Here is a 20,153-nt window from a genome sequence, read left to right on the forward strand (position 1 = left end):
GATTTTACTACTGTAGATTAATTGTTTAGCACTCTTAATCATTTAGTAAGTCATATAATAGCATGTTTTAAATATTGGAACGTCATTTTATTGAATAAGTTTATCAACATCGCTTTGTGCAAAAGATTACCTGCTGTAATCTCATGATTTTTGCATAAATCGCAGATGGCCGGAATTGTCCACAAGGAGTTTCCTGAGTTGGCCCAGACAGGGCTGAACTACCTGTCATGGTCCTCGGACTGCGAGATCTTTCTCCAGGGCAAAACCCTCCTGAGGGCGATCGGTAAGGGGGCCCAGCTGGCCGTCACTGATCCCAAGTTCGAGACTGAGAATGCGCAGGCTCTGCACTTTCTCCGTCATCACCTGTCACCTACTCTGAAAGATGAGTATATGGCTGAGCGCAGTGCTTCTGGCCTTTGGACCGCTCTTAAGCAGCGGTTTGAGCGGCTGAAGTACACTGTGAAGCCACGTGCAGAGGCAGAGTGGATCCGTCTGAGGTTTGCGGACTTCAAGACGGTTGGGGAGTACAATTCGGCTCTGCACCGGATTTGTACGACTCTTCGGTTGTGTGGTACTGAGACTACCGACTCCCAGAAGATTGAGAAAACCCTATCCACTTTCCACCCCGACGCGGTCCAGTCCTCACGGAACTACCGCCAGGGGAACTACACGAGGTATTCAGAGTTGATTGATGTCCTCCAGGTGGCGGAGGCGCAAGACGAGGTTCTCAAAAAGAACTTTGTCGCGCAACCACTTGGGGGGAGTTCTCGCCAGGAGGTGAACGCTCTCAAAGTCCGCAAGCCTCAACAGAAGAAGAGGGGCCGGAAGGGCAAGAAGAAGGGCCCTCACCCCCCCCCCCCGCCCCGGCTAAGCAGAACAAGCCGGGCAAGGGAGGGCAAAGGCCTCAGGACTGCTTCCGTTGTGGCTCGGTGGAGCATTTCTCCCGCCAGTGCCGCGCACCACAGGAGGCCGTTGATGCATATAAGGCTCGGAAGGCACGTGAGACGCACCTCGCCTTGGTTCAGGAGGGAGCTCCACCGGCGCCCATGGCGGCACCCGTGATGATTGCTACTCCCCCTGCTGCGCCTATAGAGGCGACCCCCGTGTTGCCCATCGCGGCAGCTTTGGCGGTCTCTACCGACGCCCACGTCGCCATGGAGGTTGACCACATGGCCGCCTCGGCGGCGCCGCCACTAGACATTGATGCTGCCTCCAAGATAATTTCTGAGGAGGATCAACTCACTAGTATGGAGATTGTGGCGGAAGTGAATGGCTTCTTCACCGAGTCCACTTAGCATACCTCATTGGTTATCATGATTCCGTGCTTTGATACAATAAAAAATTGAATAAATTTGATTTGGTTGTAAGCTCTATGAGAGCATAAACTTATTCTTTACTTTGGCGATTGGATGACATTTATTCATTTATTCCATTATTTATACATGATAGCATGTTATGTTCTGAGATGTGTGCATTTATTTTTAATGTATTTTCTTCCTCATTACATTAATTAGATGTCATATTTTAGAACGCGTGTGGCGCCCGAATGGAGGAAACGTGCCTTGCCGATAGCGCCACCACTCATACCATTTTACGAGAAACTAAGTACTTTGAGTCCATTAACAAATCTCCGGGAAGTATTATGACAATCGCCGGCTGCGGTTCTCACATAGTTGGCTCCGGACGAGCCACTATTATACTCCCCATGGGAACAACTTTGATCATTAATGATGCGTTGTTGTACCCGGAGTCGACTCGTACTCTTTTGAGCTTTAGAGACATCCGCGCTAATGGTTTCCATGTTGAGACCGACGATGAAAACGGCAAGGAGTGCCTACTCATCACAAAGCGGGATGCAGGTGGTAAACATGTTATCGAAAGGTTTCCTTCGTTTGACACAGGGCTATACTACACTAAGATAGTAGCACCGCCCGTGTACACTACCCTCAAGACCGTCTTTAGAAGCTCTGAACTCTTCTGCCTCTGGCACGATAGGTTAGGCCACCCCAGACTTAGGATGATGAGAAATATAATTAACAACTCGCATGGCCATAATGTTAACGTGAAGAACTTCCCGAATCCTGATGATTTCGTGTGCTCCGCATGCGCTAAGGGGAAGTTAGTCATTAGGCCATCACCCCTCAAGGTGAGGGATGAAATCCCCGCGTTCTTGGAACGTATCCAAGGGGACATATGCGGTCCAATTCAGCCCCTCACGGGGCCGTTTCGGTACTTCATGGTGCTCATTGATGCTTCCTCTAAATGGTCCAATGTTTGCCTGCTGTCAACAAGGAACCATGCCTTTGCAAAATTGATCTCACAGATCATACAAATGCGGAATAATTTCCCGGATTATCGTATAAAGTCTATTCGAATGGACAACGCCGGAGAATTTACTTCAAAGGCGTTCGATGATTATTGCATGGCAATGGGAATCAAAGTTGAGCACTCGGTACCACATGTTCATACACAAAATGGACTTGCCGAGGCATTGATTAAAAGAATTAAATTCATTGCCCGACCGCTCCTTCAGGGTTGTAATTTACCAACTACATGTTGGGGCCACGCGGTGTTACACGCGGCTAATCTCATCAACTTTCGACCGTCGGCCTACAACATCCACTCTCCTGTTCAACTTGCGCAAGGGTCGGCACCGAAAATTTCCCACCTTCGTAGGTTCGGTTGCCAGGTATATGTACCAATACCACCCCCTCAGCGATCGGCGATGGGCCCGCTCCGTAAGTCGGGGATATACGTTGGTTATGAGACTGTGTCCATAATCAGGTATCTGGACCCCATGACAGGAGACTGTCACACGGCTCGTTTTGCTGATTGCATTTTTGACGAGGATCTTTTCCCGACTTTAGGGGGAGAGAATCAACCCCTTGATGCTAAAAGTCGAGAAATCACGTGGCAAGCCACGGGGATCCACGCTCATGACCCGCGCACTGCTGAGACTGAGAGAGAAGTCCAAAAGATAATAGATTTGCAGTCTTTAGCAAATCAACTGCCCGACCACTTTAGTGACTTAAAGACTGTGACAAAATCGCATGTGCACGCGCGCAATGCACCGGAAAGGGTTGAAATACCGAAGAAAAATGATGGTATGCCCGCTCCCGTCCAAAGGCCTAAAAGGACGAGAAATCCGGCTTCTCAAATCCCAAGTACTCGGGGACGCCCGACGAAAAAGGATAAGAGAGATTTATCACAGCCTGTCGCCAAAGTACCCCAAATTGAAACGGGGAGCCAGTCGAGACCTGGCACAAGTACGGAAAATTCAGTGCACGAAATTCCGGACTTAAACTTTCCCATAGGGGAAACACCCAGCGGAGATGTGAGCGCACACATCGGCGCGGGAAATCTAAAGGACCTTGCTCCCATAATGGGAAATTTGGTAGAGCAAGTGTTTGCGCCTGATGCGCTCCATGACGAAATGGCCATATATTTATACGGGGGAGTCCCTGAACCGAGGAACGGTGATTGTCGACATCAACTTTGCTACGAAAACTGCCTCAATCATAGATCTTGACCCTGAGCCTAACACGCTCGCTGATTGCAAGAAAAGGTTGGATTGGAAAGATTGGCAGCGGGCAATTACTGCCGAATTATTATCTCTCAACAAAAGGAAGGTGTTCGGACCAGTTTGTCGAACTCCTCCCCACATTCGCCCTGTTGGCCATAGGTGGGTTTTTGTTCGAAAGAGAGATGAAAGTAATAAGGTAGTACGGTACAAAGCAAGGCTCGTTGCTCAAGGGTTCACTCAACGACCAGGTGTCGATTTTGAGGAGACTTATTCCCCAGTCATGGATGGAGTTACCTTTAGATACTTGATCTCGATGGCAGTAAACATGGGCTTGAAAATGAAACTAATGGATGTTGTCACTGCTTACCTATATGGTAACTTGGATTCGAACATATACATGAAGGTTCCAGAAGGTATCCCTGTTCCGAACCATGATAGAGCAAATAGGGGTCTATACAGTGTTCAACTTCAAAAGGCACTGTACGGACTCAGATAGTCCGGTAGAATGTGGTACAATCGCTTAAGTGATTTCCTTCATGAGAAGGGCTACACGAGCAATAAAGATTGCCCATGTGTTTTTATACGGCGATCCCAAGATGGATTCTGTATAATCTCGGTGTACGTGGACGATTTAAACATAATCGGTACACCTGAGGATATTGAGGAAGCGAGTTCCTACCTGATGTCAGAATTCGAGATGAAGGATTTGGGTAAAACCAAGTTCTGTCTAGGTCTGCAACTTGAACATTCCCCTGATGGGATTCTATTGCACCAGTCGGCCTACACCCAGAAGGTGTTGGAGAGATTTGGATTTGATAAGGCATATCCTTCTAAGACCCCGATGGTCGGAAGATCTTTACAGCCAGACAAGGACCCGTTCAGGCCAAAGGAAGAGGGGGAGGAAACTCTGGGACCAGAGGTTCCTTACCTGAGTGCAGTTGGAGCACTCATGTACCTCGCAAATTGTACACGGCCAGACATTGCTTTCGCCGTCAGTTTGCTTGCTCGGTACAGTTCTGAACCTACCAAAAGACATTGGAAAGGTGTCAAGGACGTCTTCCGTTACCTGCAAGGGACCAAAGATCTTGGTCTATTTTATAAGAGGAATCAAGACCTATCTATTATAGGCTATGCCGATGCTGGGTACCTGTCGGACCCGCATGATTGCAAATCGCAGACTGGATATGTTTTCCTTTGTGGTGGAACTGCGTTTTCCTGGAAATCGTCCAAGCAAACACTTGTGTCGACTTCCACGAACCACTCGGAAATCATGGCACTATTCGAAGCGTCAAAAGAGTGTGTATCGCTTCGGCGGATGATCGGCCACATTCAGCAGACATGTGGGCTGAACACCGTACAAACCCCTACCATTATCTATGAAGATAATGCTGCTTGTGTTGCACAAGTCCAGATGGGTTATGTGAAGAGTAACCTCACAAAGCATATTAGTCCCAAGTTCTTCTATGCACATGAGCTGCAACAGTTGAACGAGGTGAGAGTTTTGCATACTAAGTCCTGTGACAATCTTGCTGATATGTTCACTAAATCATTACCGGCATCAACCTTAGAGAGGTGTGTGCGTGGAATCGGTATGATGAGACTTAGAGAGATGCAAGGTTCAGGGGGAGAAACTTCACAAACTCGTCGCTAAAATCTCAATCTTGATGATCGAGTACTCAACTTGATGGTTGAGTGGATTGTACTCTTTTTCCCTTGAGTGAGTTTTCCTGATGTTTCTCACACGAGGTTTTTGACGAGGCAATTCGTGCAATACAACAACGTATACCGTGTGCCCTTTCTCCACATTTTTTCCCACTGGGTTTTTCGGAGTTTTGAGGCATGGATATACGGATAATTACCCAAGGGGGAGTGTTGGGAAACCGGGGTCACCGAGGGGTGGCGGCGGCCTCGTGCGTATCGCACGAGCTAGCCCCTCCCGTTTCCCCCACTTTACGTTAAGTGGGTACTTATCCCTTGACCCCTACCCCCTATATAAAGCAACGAAGAGCCATCATTGTAATCCCTGATCATTGATTAATAAAGCTGGTCTCCTCCATCTCTCTGTGTCATTTTACTTTCGCATACTTCGACTACTTCGTCTACGACGCTCGCTCTCGCTCCGCAACCTCGGACCGGACTCGCCGGCGGAGTTGCGGAACAGTTATTGGCCTACTGATCCCCCATTTATTTTCTGCCCTGAACCTGGAAGCTGAACCTAACGCTGTATACTGTCCTGTACAGTTATCATTGATATGGGGATCCGGGGGCTATCCCTTCCATGGTGAAAGGGGCTTGCCGGTCCACTATGGCTAGTGCTAACTGAATTGCTCGCCTCCTGCATCTCCGACCGATCAGAAGTACTGTTCAAGAACTTGTCGAGCCTCGCATTGATCGCACATACGAGATAGTGGAGAGCCAGCACCATCTCCAGAATGTAGTGTTCGGTCTTCTCCTTGTCGGCATGGTATAGCGTCTGAATCTTGAGCGCCTTCCTGCCATTTGTTCCGTTGGGCTCCCTATTAAGAATTCACGAGACAGCATCATCAGTAACATACATTTCAATTTTTGTTGCACACCTAGTGCACGAGAATGTAGACAATAGGATCATTGTTATTATACCCTTGGTCCTGCCATTCACCAAGCATTCGACGCCCCACCCTGATGTTCAGAATGGAGAAAATAAAATGATCAGGTCAGCAGATCATTCATTCAGCAATTTTTTTGCAGAAACTAGTTGAGATGGTTGGATGAATTTGTTGTGTATGTTCAAAGAGTATGCGTCTTTGCGGTACCTTATTGTGGATTCTGCCATTGGCAAGAGCCATTTCATTGTCTTGTTCATGTCATATGTGAGCTGTTCAACTGTCCTCTGAAGAAAGCACATGCCAAGATCAGAAAATGATGAGCATGATAAAACCTATCAAGTTGATCTGTAGAAAACAGTTGCTACCTTTTCTTTGTACTCGTGACATTTCAACTTGGTTTGTATGGCTGATCTGACACATGGAGGCAACGCTTGGTACAATGAATCAACGCCGCTTTTCGGAATCGACGGTACAAATAATGCCTGGTAATGAGAAGCCATGATCAGAAACAAATAAGACAAACTTTGATCATCCAAGTTGGGCATCAAATTAACTGAAAGTCTGAAAGAATGGAACAATGCTTTGTCATTGTGTGTTCTTAGCAGACAAATTTGCACTGAGTACACTATGGGCGGAACTAATTATGTTGATGATGTGTTTATGTCGTTTGCGACTACATTTGATCATTATCCTTAATAATGGCTCAATAAGCTGTGTTTGACATGATAATACATAGAGAAGGATCATACCAAACTCTTTATTTTGAAAATGATGTTCGCATAATGCAGCGCGAGATCGGCAGACCCTAAAGTTAGCTGAATCGTCCCTTTCACTTCCACTGATTCATCTTCGTATTTCTTGAAGACATTTTTTATCTCTAGCCGCAAGAAATGTACAACGCAAACAAGTTTTTCCACAACCTGCAGTAGAACAGTATGGAATATAAGTTTCTTGAAGACATTTATTGAAGTATGGAGTATTTTTCATAAATCATTACTAGTAAAAGTGAAATTTAATCACCAGCATAGGTATAGCATTACATGTTCCATCTTCTTCATCCAAAGTGTTTGCTTCTTCAAGTCCTTGACGAATTTTCTTTCGATTTCCACAGCGTTCGAAAGAGATTGAATTGAACAGAATTGGTCCTCCTGTCCTTCCATGTGCTCTTGATAATTTTTCTTGTATATCTCCTCGGAGATGTCGAACCGACGCATTCCATGGTACAGTTGCTGCGCAACAGAAAATATAAGACATCGACCGCATCAGAATTCCAGTGGTTCTAGAGGAGGGAAATTTATCAAGGACATAAGCATAATGAACTATGAATGAGTCAACTGACCACTGTCTGCTCCGCAAGCGCCATGAGATACTGCATACTGGAAGCTGCTGCTTCTTTAGAGTATTTCTGATGTGTGGGTTCAGACTCCAACCTCGAGAAATGCTGATCCAAGTTGTGCCATTTCGGATCTCTGCATAGGTTTCCATACCGAGCAACATCTGTAGCAAACTCCTTAAACTCCTCCCTGCATATATAAATTAGACCAACAAAAAATGCATATAAGCAAATGTACAACCAGAAAGGAAGAGAAGCACTGCTAGTTAAATTAAGTTGCTTGAAAATGTCACTGCCTACCTTTTTTCGGCTCCGACAAGAGCAAGCAACTTGTTGCAATCATCTGAAACCAAGCATCGGACGCCTTGGGACTGAAGCACCGCGGACTTCAGGTTCCTCATGCTTTGTTCAGAGAGGAATTTCATCAGATTGTAGCCCTTCCCAATTGTGTTGGCAACCTCAAAGGCCATGATCTCTATTGTCCTAGTTTCTTTGGCAGCAATACAGGACCTGATGCGAGAAACTGCGGTTTTCGGGGTACTTGAAGTCCCTGGTGACTTCCCTGATTCTGCTCTGAAGGTTTTGCTGGAAAACATGTCTGTTTGTGATGCCTGTAAGATCAAAGAGACAAAATTAGAGGAGGCTTTTATAGTAGAATGGTTTGGTTGATCCACATTACATGATTAATCATATAGATAACCCATAATTTTCCACGGAATCTATGGTTTTCACGAACAATAGGCAAACAGAAGATATGCTTTTGACAAGAAAAATAAGCATAATTTCAACCACACTCCTATTAACAAATTCATCAACTATATCAAAATCCTAGATGAAAAAATCTATCCCTAAAACACCAATTCTTGTGGGGGGGAATCCATTTTTACAAAAACTACCAATTGCTCAAACAAGATTTCTATCCAAGCAGGAGTACACAAACCAAGCATCAAGGAAGTAATAATATGTCGGGCCACTTGCCTTTGATTTCCCCTTGTCAGACAATGTTGTCTCCTTGGCGGCCAGCGGCGGCGGCCTAACACCCTTCCCGCCTTCGCCGGCGATCTCCGGCGCCGTCTTCCTGCTCCGCTTATTTCCCATCCCAACGGATTGCAACTTCGGCGGCTGCTGCTGCTGCTGCTGCTTCTTCTTCTCCTCCCCCTCCTCCTCATGGCAAGCAGAGGTTTCTTGATCCGAAGACGACAAGGATCCCAGCGCAAGCCTTCCCGAACAGCAGAGCCAACCCATCTTCCTCAATCCGATCAGGAAAGAACTCAAAACTCCACAGTTTCGGCGGCAAGTCGCGGTCTTTAGGGGAGATCCACCAATACGCCCATTCAAAATGATCGTGCGAGAAGCTCTGATTGCAAGAATCGGGAGAAATCAATGACGGGATCCACACAAGAACATCCACGAAGGAGATGACCAGGAAATGGGGGGGACAATCGAAGAACGACGTTAATGTATAGCAGTTTGCAAGTGGGGGGGAGGAAAGTCTACTCGTTAAGTAAACAAGTAAAGAATCCAGGTTTGATGCGCATTTTGCTCTTAGTTTAATGGTTGACTTGTGCATCCAGGTGGGAAGGCGAGATGGTCAAAACCCACAAATCAGATCTATTCTCTTTTTTTACTTCAGAAGAAAAATCAGACAAACCATCTCACATACTCCTAGATCCGTTCCTCTCCATTCTAATTTTGGTAAACTTTTATTTTAGAGTAGATTAGTTTGGTTAGCTTTTAGGCAGCCTGCTTGACTTTGGGGTGGATTATGATAATTCCGGCCTAGCCAATTTCTATCTAATCTATTCTTCATGATTATGCAATACCAAATGCCTTTCCCGTCCCCTCTCATGGAGAAGATATTCAAAGAACTGGAGATAAGGGGCTTACCCGTTGTATTCCTTACACGGCTGATCATCGTCGATGCACGGGGAGGGGGAACTCGGTTTTTTGCCTGATTGTAGTCTCATCTTATGTATGCCTTCACTTGCATATCTTAGTGCGGTGTTGAGGTGGTAGTGGTATCCACGCGATGGAATGAGTTTATTCAGCGGCACCAAGGTTTGGTTGGTCGGTGGAGTCGTGCTCGCATGGTTGGTAGAGCTTACTACCGTATCACGCTATATCTGGCTGACGATAGGTGTGGTCCTTCATTTGGCTTGGTGTGCAAGGTCGTTGGCTCGGTGGTCATCGAGGTTCTCCTGGAATGGTGGGGTCGGGCCAAAATAGTGACAAGCTTGGGATGCGCCCTGTCGATAGTGAAAACACAAGAAGCCAATGCCGAGTAAAAAAATAGAGGTTGTTAGTGTTTTCCGCAACGTTGCTACTCTCAGAGCTTACCACCGCACCACGCTATATCTGTTGAGAATAGAGATGGTCCTTCATTTGGCTTGGTCTGCAAGGTCGTTGGCTCGATGGTCATCGAGATTATTCTCGGGTGGTGGAGTTGGGCCAAAATATTGACAAACTTGGGATGGGCCGTGCCGATATTGTAAACCCAAGAAAGAAGCCAATGCCATATAAAAGCTAGGTTCTTAGTTTTTTTCCTCTGCCTCAGCTACTCTCGTCATTGTATTTGTTTCTTTAACCTGAATCGACAAAAATCATGCTTACCTCCTTGCCCTCCTCCTATCTTCTTTTGTTTGACATTATGCACAATGGTACCAATACGACACTTAATTTTAAAGTTTTCGTGCAAAATACACAGTTTTCCAACTTAACAAGCCCTAACCAAACCCTCTATATATTTTAATAATTTATGTACGGGAATGGTGTTTTAACCCATGGTCCATGAATTTATGTACGGGAATGGTCTTTTTTTGGGGGGGTGGGGGTTAAGATTAAGACATTGAAATCATGAAATGTAATCATACCCATCCAATATATTGCCACATCTATGAAGTTTTTTTTTCTTTTTGCGACAAACCATCATCTATGAAGTTGACAACGAGCATGCAGTTTCCATGCAAAAAAAAAACAGTGGGCATGCAGTTAGAAAGAAAATTGAGAAGCCTTTTATGCATGCAAATTGCCATATGAAAATGAGGACCGCTATTCATGTACGACGCAAAGCAGTATGGCTTAAATATGATGCATCACAGCGACATTGGATCACATAGCTTCGGCTTGGTACCAAATTATTTGCACGTCATTGTGTGCCGAGGTGTTTCCTCTCAAAAAGTGGTACTCTTCGTACGTGTTATGGCTTTAATATGATACATGACACATCAGCATTTGATTTGTAACTTGCATGGAATCAGGCAAGGGGGGGTTGGCAAACTGAGCCGATGGTTAGGTTTTCTTGCGGTGAACCAGCCCATTTTAAGTCCTAGAAAAAACATAGGCGAGAAGTCGTTGCCGTATGAAATGATCGTACCAGATTTGTACCCCGTTTTGTCATATGAAGTACATACGATTATGTTACAGCAGTACTATATCACATCAATATTTCATCACATAACTCAGCATGGCGTCAGAGCAGTAGTTGACTCGACTGAACCTGAGCATAATACAACATTTTTATTTCAAGAGAAACATAATACATACAACATTTTGAACGCGCCAAATCATGTCGTTACTCTAGGACGAATATTAGTATCAAATTACGCAGAGCAAAACAAAACTGATCTCTCAAAGGTTTATTCCTTTATTCCGAAGCATGGAACCCTGTGACTTGTGAGTATTTATATCTGCAGGTAACATGCACACCATGCAACTTGTATCATGTGTGATCCTGTTATCTAATTAGAGAGCACCTGTGCTAGCTTAGATATGATTAACTATATCGAGGAAGTAAACTATGTTGGGGTATCCAAAGGGGATTATTCCCATGTCCTCCCGTAGTCCATAGTCTTCGGCTTTTGTTAATTGTTTTGACTGACACATCTGTGATGTCCATTTAGAAGGGTTTAAATGGCTAATTCAGAAATCTGTGTTCCCTAGACCGCGTGACAGACACCTCATAACATGAGCCAAAGTCAAATATTACAATTATTTTCCCTTTTGCACATTAAGTGTTGGAAAAATTTCTGCTCGTACTCTAGTTTTGTTTCTTGTCAACCATTATTTAAGCTATAGCTTCTGCTCAGCCGTTGGAGCAATGGACAGTGGGTATATTTAGATTAAATTTTTACGTTTCCTCGGCTTGGATCAGTACTAACTAAATCTTCAACTTGCTCGATGACGCTTGGGCTTAGGTGACTGCCAAGTTTAAAATTGGCACGCTAGATTGGATCACAGTGCAGCTTTTAGTTCTCGCAGAAGCATGTTCTCATGCCTTGTTGCTCCTAGCAAAAGCCGGCTCTACGTCTTCGATGCTTCATTAAACTTCATTTGGTTAAGGCCCTGCATCAGCAACTCTTTTCCTAGTTCTTGGAGAACTTACCCACTTGCTCTGAAATTATTGTGAAAAAATTGTAAATTTCCCAAGTTTGGAACAGATGTCCACTCGAATTTCTCAAATTTTATTCTGTTTTACGTAAGATCTTTTCGGTGATCTAGCATGAAAACAGGGACTATTATTTTACATCTCCCCTCCAGATATGTTCTTGTTTCCTTGATGAATTTTGCAATTTTGTATCCTGAGCTCATAGATGTTTGGTCAGTGGCGCATCCGGCTTGGTTTTTCTGGTTGCAATAACTTCCGTGTGTTCATGAGCAGGCCTATTGATGAGATGCAGCCTCCATAGTCCGCCCATGAGAATCCACGGGCAAGAATGTAGGCATATTATCCAGGGATACTTGGCTCACTGGATAAAAATGCTATCCCTTTTGGTGAATGAAACAGGGATAGCCTACATGTCTTTTTTTTCTCGGGACATACAAATATGGACGGCCATATGCTTTGATTCTGGCCTTGAGTTTCAGAAGCGGCATCAAGAACTGGACAGAAACAAACAAGAGGCGTATCAAGAAACGGAGATAGAATGGCTTATGCAGCTTCAATCTCCATTTCTAGATACGTCCGCGTCAAACTTTGGTAGACATCTGAGTTCATACATCTGTCATCAACCCACGCAAGCTAAGGTGGTAATGCACCAGTTGATATGTCAACCTTCTGGCCTCAGCACATAACAATTCAGCAAGAGAAGCAACGCAGGTGAATGCATAGCGGGTACCCACGTGATTCTGGATGTGAGCCAGCCGACACGATCAAATTGGTGAAATCCTGATCAGAAAAGAAAAAGGAAAGTGTCTCCGAGAGCTTCCGGCTGAAATTCGAATTCCAGTCTTCGTGATATACAACAATGATGTCGGCTAAGCTTAACAAATTGAGGAAGTGAGAAGGTGATAGATGGTCAGATACGTCAGGCCGTTACATATGACTCACAATTACCCCTACAGGGAGACAACAAGAAATGAGAAGAAATGTGAGGTTCATGTAATGCAAACCAAGTATATGTTTGCAAATTCTTGAATGTATGAGAATATGTAGAGTCTGACATTATCACGGTGGTATTTCATACATGTTTCTGCATCAAGCTTACCGCCGAAAATGCTTCAGCGCTTCGAATTCCTAATCAGATCTTTCAGCTCATCCGCAATTGCATGATAGCAGAACTTGTATTGTTCCTGCAAAGCCAAGATGTTAGTTATAGAGACGAGAGTTTGAGTTGGTTGATAAGGAATAGTTTGTGTTGCACGGTTTATCCCATATGCATCCAATTGAGTCTAGTCCAGTTGGATTGGACACATAGTATAGCTAGGCAAACTGGATTGTAACCTTTTAGTTCAAGCAGTCAATAAACAAAGTTCTACAACAAGTCTCAGAGCCTCTCTTCCACATCAGAGACAGGCCCTGTCGCCAGCCATATCCTGGTCTTCGGACCTTACTCTACCGCAATCATCTCGCTGTGGATCAAGATCCATAACCTGGGAGGATCCTATAACTGATTTAAAAACTGAAATAAATAAATAACACAATCGTACCTCTGTTTGGACCATGCCAGGTCTCTGGGATCTAAACTTCCCGACAGTTTCCACAAGATTTGTAGCAGCTTGTTCACCACGTAATATCCTCTCTACTGTATTATGGATTGTGATGTAAGCACCAGTTCTCCCAATGCCTGCACTGCAGAAACCAGAAAAGGAATGCAATATTATTTGAATGTGGGCAAGGCCGCAAGGGTGAAAAAGGAATCATGCCATTAATTTGAAACAAACCTGCAATGTGCAACAACTGGGTGCTCTTTAGGAATGTAATATAATCTTTTTAGAATCTTCCGTACAGTACTGCTGTCATCTGGCACACCATGGTCAGGCCAAGTGGAGTGCTGGATGTGGAGAACAGTATGCACTCTATCTGACTGCAAAATAAAGAATTATAAGTTGGGGCAGTACAAACACGAAGACAAGTAATATGGGTGAAAGAGGTATGAAGCATACACAAAGGGGCAATGCAAGATGCATAAAAAGCCATTCATGGAAGAAAATAAGTAAATGTTGCAAACTACGGATGTTCAGCATTTGTAGCAATATGATAAATATTCACCAGTGGTGTAAGCTAACATGTATATGGTGGTTGTCTTGAGACCTCACTTAGCAATGCTACATCAAGTAGTGCTGGAAAGGGTAATCCATCCATCACACTGCGACCAGGACACTTTGTGATAGCCTGTGATGGATCAATGCTGAACTGAAATCTTCACTACCACTAGAGCGTAAGCATGAGCATCCTAAATGAATGAAAAAGTACCCGGCAATATATCTGGTGGAATATACGCAAGGGCCTTTACATCACATGTGAATTACTTCAAGCTACTTCTAATGGACCCTTCCCCGGACCTTGCGCAAGCAGGAGCTACATGCACCGGGCTGCCCTTTTTACTTCTAATGGAAGTATTATGTACTGTTAATGAAGCCTGCAAAGGTACTAAAACTTAAGTGTATGCATCGTTGATGAACAAGAGCAATGGCATACAGTAGTATATGAAAATATGGAACAAATAGTCCTTCACTCGTACAGCATATCTTCACACTTTATTTAGACACAGAAGCAACATTGGTTTTACACATCTTTACCTCGTTATGTTGCACCTTCACACTGCGCAATGTTAATTCCCCATCTTGTCTGGTCTCCATGATTTTAATGTTCAATCTTCCATAGTCTCCTTGCCCCTTGCTCAGTGGAAGATACTCATCACACTGCCATTATTTCAATGTAAATAATATTTGATAGGATTTTACCAAAGGAGAAAGTTAAAACTACAAACTGTGTCTACAAGATTAAGAATCCCAGAAAACCATGATGGTACCAAAGCCGAAAGTATTATTCCAGGAGTCATGTATTAACATGTCAATGTATGAACCGAAATGTCTAAATCACGGCCTCAGAATGGTAAATGATTGGATAAAAAGGAACCAAACCTCTCACTCTCTCCATTCATCTCTCCCGCTAGGGGAATCATGGGTGCATTATACAGGAAGGAGGAAAAGACAGAAACCAAATAACCATGTTTTGGACAAAATAAAGACAAAATCTGAGGGGCAGGCACCCCTTGTTTATTCTAAGAAAAGGAAAGAAACCCAGTTGCATTCCATGTTCTGAATTACACAGGAGACCCATATGTAACACGCTAAAAAATGTAGGTACAGTGTCGCCCTATCGAATTAAGTTTCAAATACTCCCTACGACGGCCAGGTTTATTGGAGCGGACGGTCAATTCTCCAGGATCAAGGAACTCAGTCGTCTTAATTGCGTAGTCCTTCAATCTCCTGCATGTGTTCTATCTCCTGCTTGCATACCCCAATCAATAGCATGCATGCAGCAGTCTATTTCTCTCACCTAGCCTGCATGTCCAATCATCTCGCGGGACCAGCAATAGATTGCGAGAGAAAAAAGGCACTATAAAAGCAATGGCCTAACAAATACGGATGGCGTATGGTGGTCTGCCTGCCCTTTAATCCCGGACGGAGGAAGTACATATGACAAGCTGAAAAGCGTGCATGCAACACATCCATATACAAATGCAACAATTGTTGAGCATTTAGCGTCCTTCAAATATACTAAGCAAAAAAGCCTTGTCCATAGACAGGTGACATTATAAATGGAAAAACGAAGTCATTTTTTGATCAAAAATGGCCATTTACATATTGAAGAACACAGTCCTATCCAGCTTCTCTGTTCATTTCCCATACTGATCGTGCAAGAACAGTCAGTCAGCACCAATCAGGCAGGACGTACAGTAAGCTAAGAATACTGGAAGAAGGTTGTTCTTCTCCTTTCAGGGCGGATCCGAAAGAGAATCTAGTCTTTACTGAGAAATTTGGTTTCGGGAACTTTGCTGATTCCAGTCAAAGAAAAAGCTTTTTCACGAAGAGAAGCAAGCAGTGGACTGAGCAACTATCACGTCAGTTCAATAAATAGATTCTAGTGACGCTTATGCTCCATTCTATTTGAATGTTCTCATGTCCTACTAGTCGCTGTTGATAGGATTTAACGATTAATAAAATAACTCAACACTGTAGGCAAACATGTGGAGTAAGGTTGTGCTAAAATCATGGAAGACGAGAAACTGAAAACTGAACATTAGGCCAACTCAATGAAACATGCAAGTCACAAGTGTTTGTTATTCATACCTTAACAATGTCAAATTTAGTGAGCATGACAATTACAGGACAGCTGTTCTCAAAGACCATCTGCCAAAAGTCTTCGAATGTATTCACTAGCGGACCTTGAGTAGAAATGAACTTTGTCTGATCTTTGTCATCATACTGCAGATTTTATATCCAACAGTGCCAATTAGGATCAGAAAGAAAGAAAACGGCAGGAAATATGCTATTTCTTACCTTTATAAGGCTTGCATTGATGTAATCATTACTTGAAGTCTGATTGCCTGTTGAGGACTGTAGCTTTATCCTGGTTTCATCAACTAAATAACAAAGGTCGAGTTAAATCAAATAATTTATTCACATGGTGGAATTGCAGAATATGCATGACTGCCCCCACAAGTTAATGATGCTCACATGGCAAGACATCAGTGTAGCGGTTCCTTTCCCTATTAGCAGGACTTCGAGCCACAGTAAACTTCTGAGCCAACTGGAGCGATGTTCTTATGGCCTGAAATAATTGTGAATCAATAGTTGCATGATTTGCTTAGGAAAAAACATTCCTTAATTCTTATAACAGCCAATTTCAAAATATTTCTTATATGTACAATTGAAAAAATAATTAGTCCAGGATCAGCTGTCCCCAGTCAACACATATATCTGAATTGTTTCTTTCAGTTGCATTGAACTGAATGTGGACGAGCTAGTGTGGTACCACGAGGTTAGAACTGAATGGTATCGTGATACAATTTCCATACCCATGTTTTTTTTCTTACAAAAAGTTGAGCAAGATGCTAAGGGCAGATAATTCACTTGTTCATAGTTCATACAGCATTTGATACGACGACGGGCATTTGAGAATACACATTTGATATGGTGACAGTCCCATTGAGAATGCATATCCTTTTAATCGTTATCAATATATTGATTGTCATAAAAAAGAAGAGAAAACTACGGATTAAGATTTCAGCGTGTAATTGATAATCTTTAGAGATTAGACTTGGAAACAGAGAGTGAGCTAATTAGGTTAGAAGTTACTAAAACGGTAGAAAATGGATAACTTGGATGTGATTAAGATTCACACAAGCAGTAGAATGGACAAAGTTGTCCCAAACATCATCAGGTAGCTTAAAGTGTCACATAAAATATCCGAAGGCAACAAGCACAGCATTACAGATGACAGAATATCGTCAGGGAGCTTAAAGTTTCACATAAGATATCCGAAGGCAACCAACACAGCACTAGAGATGACAGATAAATACTACCATATTATAAATTAGAAAGAACACCAACTCCAGCAATACTACCTTTTCCTGGTGGCCTAGAAGATCGAAAAATGTGAGCTATTTTCCTCAAAGAGAATACTCAGCTACTTCGCTGAGGTTAAGTCCATCTCAGGTAAGCGCGTGAAAACAAATACTACCTCTGTTCACTTTTATAAGCCGTTTTAGACATTCAGACACTGTCCAAAACAGTACAAAGCAAACTGTCTGAAACGTCTTATAAAAACAAACGGAGGGAGTACATACTAAGGCCAATGGTAGGATTGGTCCAAGGGAGAGGCAATGCCATGAGAGGAGATTGTAGTTTTATTTCCTGAGTGCTGATGTTGACGCGGTATTCTGGAGCTAGCAGCATAACTCCTCAAGAGTATAATTTTGGCAACCCAAAATGGACTTCAATCCCAGTTGCCAAGAGAATCCACATGTTAAAATGTAGCTTTAGAAATAATCTCTATTTTCCCTTAATCATAACCAGCACAATTCTATCTGGCTGTACAGCTATCGCCCACCATGACGCTTCACTTGGAAGCAACAATGTGAAGATCACATGGCACTAAGGGTAACCACTATACATAAAACCACATCCTCCATCATTCACAACTCACTTCTATGATTGCAAAACTAAAAAGATTCTACCTAATGTCACTCTTCTTATTTTTGCCAAAAAAAAAGGAAACAAGGGAAAAAAGATGGTGTGTCCTGATTTCGCAAAGCAAAGAAAATGTTGGTGATATTAACTTGGCCATGCCTCGCCGGACTTGCACAAATAGGGGGTGACCAGGAAAGATTTCCTACCGGAAGGCCTCTAAAGTCGTCAAATATTGCGGCCGGCTTCTTGAGCGTTTTGTCGAGCACCTTGAGCGCCGTCTTGCAGTGCTTCACCTGATCCGGCATCAGGACCCGGGCCGGCGGATCCGCGTTGGGGTCGAGCGGGTCAAACCCTCCCTGCGGCCCTGTAAGCCCAGGCGAAGAGCGGCGCGGGGCGGAGGAGGCCGGCGAGCGGCCTCTCCCGCCGCCGCGCAGCGGCGAGTTCCCCGTGGCTCCGGCGGCGGGGTCAGTCTTCCGGCGGCGCTTAGAGCTAGGAGCGGGCGGAGGGGAGGGGGGAGCCGTCGGGGTCGCCGTGGTGGAGCGCGTGGCCGGGTATAAATAAAGTGCGACGGTTTCCGCCCTGGCCGGTGGTTGGATTGGGGTTTTTTGAGAAGACTTGACTTGGGGAGGAGAGAATGCTGATGCCGCCACGGTGCAAGTGGGGTCTGGTTGTTCGGGGAAAGGGAGGGGGAGGTGGAGGGTGGGAATGGCGGACGCGGTGATGCGGGCCGCCGGCGGAGGGGGTTTTCGCAGGGAAGAAGATGGCGAGACGGATTTTGAAATGCTGATGAAATCCACTAGTTTAGCGCCCGTGCTTTACCAGGGATCAAACTGCTCGTCAGGGTGGGTTAGAGCATCTCCAGCCTTTCGGCCCGAGAGGCTTTGAATAGCACCGCTTAACGCCCAACCGGCGGTAAGACTCGGGTTCCCAGCTGACCCAAAAAACAAATTTTTATCATATCGTTCATCACAGAAATCAATACAAATTAAATAATTCAACGAAGCAAACTCGTAATTCAAACATGAATTAAAACTCATAGCTCATCACACATCGAACTAGGCATTGTCCTTGAGCCTCCATAGATGCTCCACCAGATCATGTTGCAGTTCTTGATGCACCTGTAGGTCTCGGATCTCCTGACGCATATTAAGGAATGCAGCCCATGATGCCGGTAGCTGGTGATCAATTTGGGCAAGATGACCCTGCCTGTAATATGGTTCAATATCGAACACTGTCTCTTCCTACTCGTTCTCAATGATCATGTTGTGCAAGATGACACGGCAAGTCATGACTTCCCACATTTGATCTTTCGACCAGGTCAAAGCGGGGTACCGGACAACAGCAAATCGAGATTGGAGCACACCAAATGCCCGCTCAACATCCTTCATGCAAGACTCCTGGCGCTTGGCAAAGTAGGAGTTCTTGCCTCCTGGCACAGGGTTTGAGATAGTCTTCACAAATGTGGACCATCTCGGATAGATGCCATCTACTAGGTAGTATCCCTTGTTGTAGTGCGCCCATTGAGCTCGAAGTTCACCGGAGGAGCATGACCTTCAACAAGCTTGGCAAAGACATTCAAGCACTGCAGTACATTGATGTCATTGTGAGTTCTTGGCATACCAAAGAAGGAGTGCCAAATCCAGAGGTCATGTGTGGCCACTGCCTCAAGTATCACACTGCAAGCTCCTTTGGCGCCTTTGTACATCCCCTGCCAAGCAAATGGACAGTTTTTCCATGCCCATGCAGTTGATGCTTCCAAGCATCTCAGGAAATCCTCTTGTTGCATTATGTGCTAGGATCCGAGTTGTATCTTCAGCATTGGGTGATCGCAAGTATTGTGGTCCAACCACTGCCACCACTGTCCTGAGAACTTGTACAAACACTCAATGGTGGTGGACTCAGCCATGCGTCCATAGTCTTTCAGTATATCACCGGGAGCTCCGTATGCAAGCATCCTCATAGTTGTCGTGCACTTCTGGAGTGAGGAGAATCCAAGTGCGCCGGTGCAATCCTTCTTGCAAATGAAGTAGTTGTCGAACTCCTGGATGGAATTCACAATCCTGAGGAAGAGCTTTCGGCCCATCGGATAACGGCGCCCTCCAAGCTTGTGGGCCCCCGTGGCACTTCCAACCCTATTTTTTCTTCTATAAGTACCCAAATATTCCCCGTAGACCAGAGGGCATACCAAAAATACTTTTCCGCCGCCGTAAGTTTCTGTTTTCAAGTGCATCTAGTGCCACTTAGTGATTTTGGTGTATTGAAGACTTATAGGTTAAGGAACTGATGTGTTTGTGAG

The 20,153-nt window shown here is 44.4% G+C and overlaps 2 protein-coding genes across 4 annotated transcripts; both read right to left on the bottom strand.

Moving 5' to 3' along the window:
- Positions 1 to 5,534: 5,534 nt before the first annotated feature.
- On the bottom strand, positions 5,535 to 9,528 carry LOC109759216 (protein PSK SIMULATOR 1-like). Its single transcript, XM_020318041.4, has 10 exons — positions 9,329 to 9,528; positions 8,420 to 8,798; positions 7,742 to 8,052; positions 7,448 to 7,631; positions 7,149 to 7,337; positions 6,858 to 7,028; positions 6,474 to 6,590; positions 6,316 to 6,392; positions 6,143 to 6,181; positions 5,535 to 6,039 (listed from the first exon to the last, which is right to left on the bottom strand). Exons 1-10 carry the CDS (start codon positions 9,406 to 9,408, stop codon positions 5,739 to 5,741), a joined length of 1,848 nt encoding a protein of 615 aa, XP_020173630.2. The 5' UTR covers positions 9,409 to 9,528; the 3' UTR covers positions 5,535 to 5,738.
- Positions 9,529 to 12,326: 2,798 nt separating this feature from the next.
- Positions 12,327 to 18,725, bottom strand: LOC109759213 (protein-tyrosine-phosphatase PTP1). 3 transcript variants are annotated; one of them, XR_002232023.4, is made up of 9 exons: positions 18,064 to 18,621; positions 16,403 to 16,496; positions 16,226 to 16,308; positions 16,016 to 16,150; positions 14,459 to 14,581; positions 13,601 to 13,743; positions 13,367 to 13,508; positions 12,881 to 13,009; positions 12,327 to 12,775 (listed from the first exon to the last, which is right to left on the bottom strand). XR_002232023.4 is itself a non-coding variant. In XM_020318039.4 (9 exons), exons 1-8 carry the CDS (start codon positions 18,160 to 18,162, stop codon positions 12,938 to 12,940), a joined length of 891 nt encoding a protein of 296 aa, XP_020173628.1. In that variant the 5' UTR covers positions 18,163 to 18,725; the 3' UTR covers positions 12,327 to 12,775; positions 12,925 to 12,937. The 3 variants fall into 3 exon arrangements, 2 of the variants coding, with proteins under 2 accessions (XP_020173628.1, XP_020173627.1); XM_020318039.4 differs by having other exon boundaries at positions 12,925 to 13,009; positions 18,064 to 18,725; XM_020318038.4 differs by having other exon boundaries at positions 12,904 to 13,009; positions 18,064 to 18,643.
- Positions 18,726 to 20,153: the final 1,428 nt, after the last annotated feature.

The sequence above is a fragment of the Aegilops tauschii genome, chromosome 4 (genome assembly GCF_002575655.3).
Source record: "Aegilops tauschii subsp. strangulata cultivar AL8/78 chromosome 4, Aet v6.0, whole genome shotgun sequence".
Lineage (NCBI taxonomy): Eukaryota > Viridiplantae > Streptophyta > Magnoliopsida > Poales > Poaceae > Aegilops > Aegilops tauschii.

Excerpts from the sequence above, each read along its gene's own strand:
- LOC109759216 (XM_020318041.4), bottom strand. The coding sequence starts at position 9,408 with ATGAGACTACAATCAGGCAAAAAACCGAGTTCCCCCTCCCCGTGCATC. Across the intron at positions 7,338-7,447 it reads CGCTTGCGGAGCAGACAGTG|CAACTGTACCATGGAATGCG; the intron begins GTCAGTTGACTC and ends TCTGTTGCGCAG. Across the intron at positions 6,040-6,142 it reads GGTGAATGGCAGGACCAAGG|GGAGCCCAACGGAACAAATG; the intron begins GTATAATAACAA and ends AATTCTTAATAG.
- LOC109759213 (XM_020318039.4), bottom strand. The coding sequence starts at position 18,162 with ATGCCGGATCAGGTGAAGCACTGCAAGACGGCGCTCAAGGTGCTCGAC. Across the intron at positions 16,309-16,402 it reads CTACACTGATGTCTTGCCAT|TTGATGAAACCAGGATAAAG; the intron begins GTGAGCATCATT and ends TTTGTTATTTAG. Across the intron at positions 16,151-16,225 it reads TCAATGCAAGCCTTATAAAG|TATGATGACAAAGATCAGAC; the intron begins GTAAGAAATAGC and ends TAAAATCTGCAG.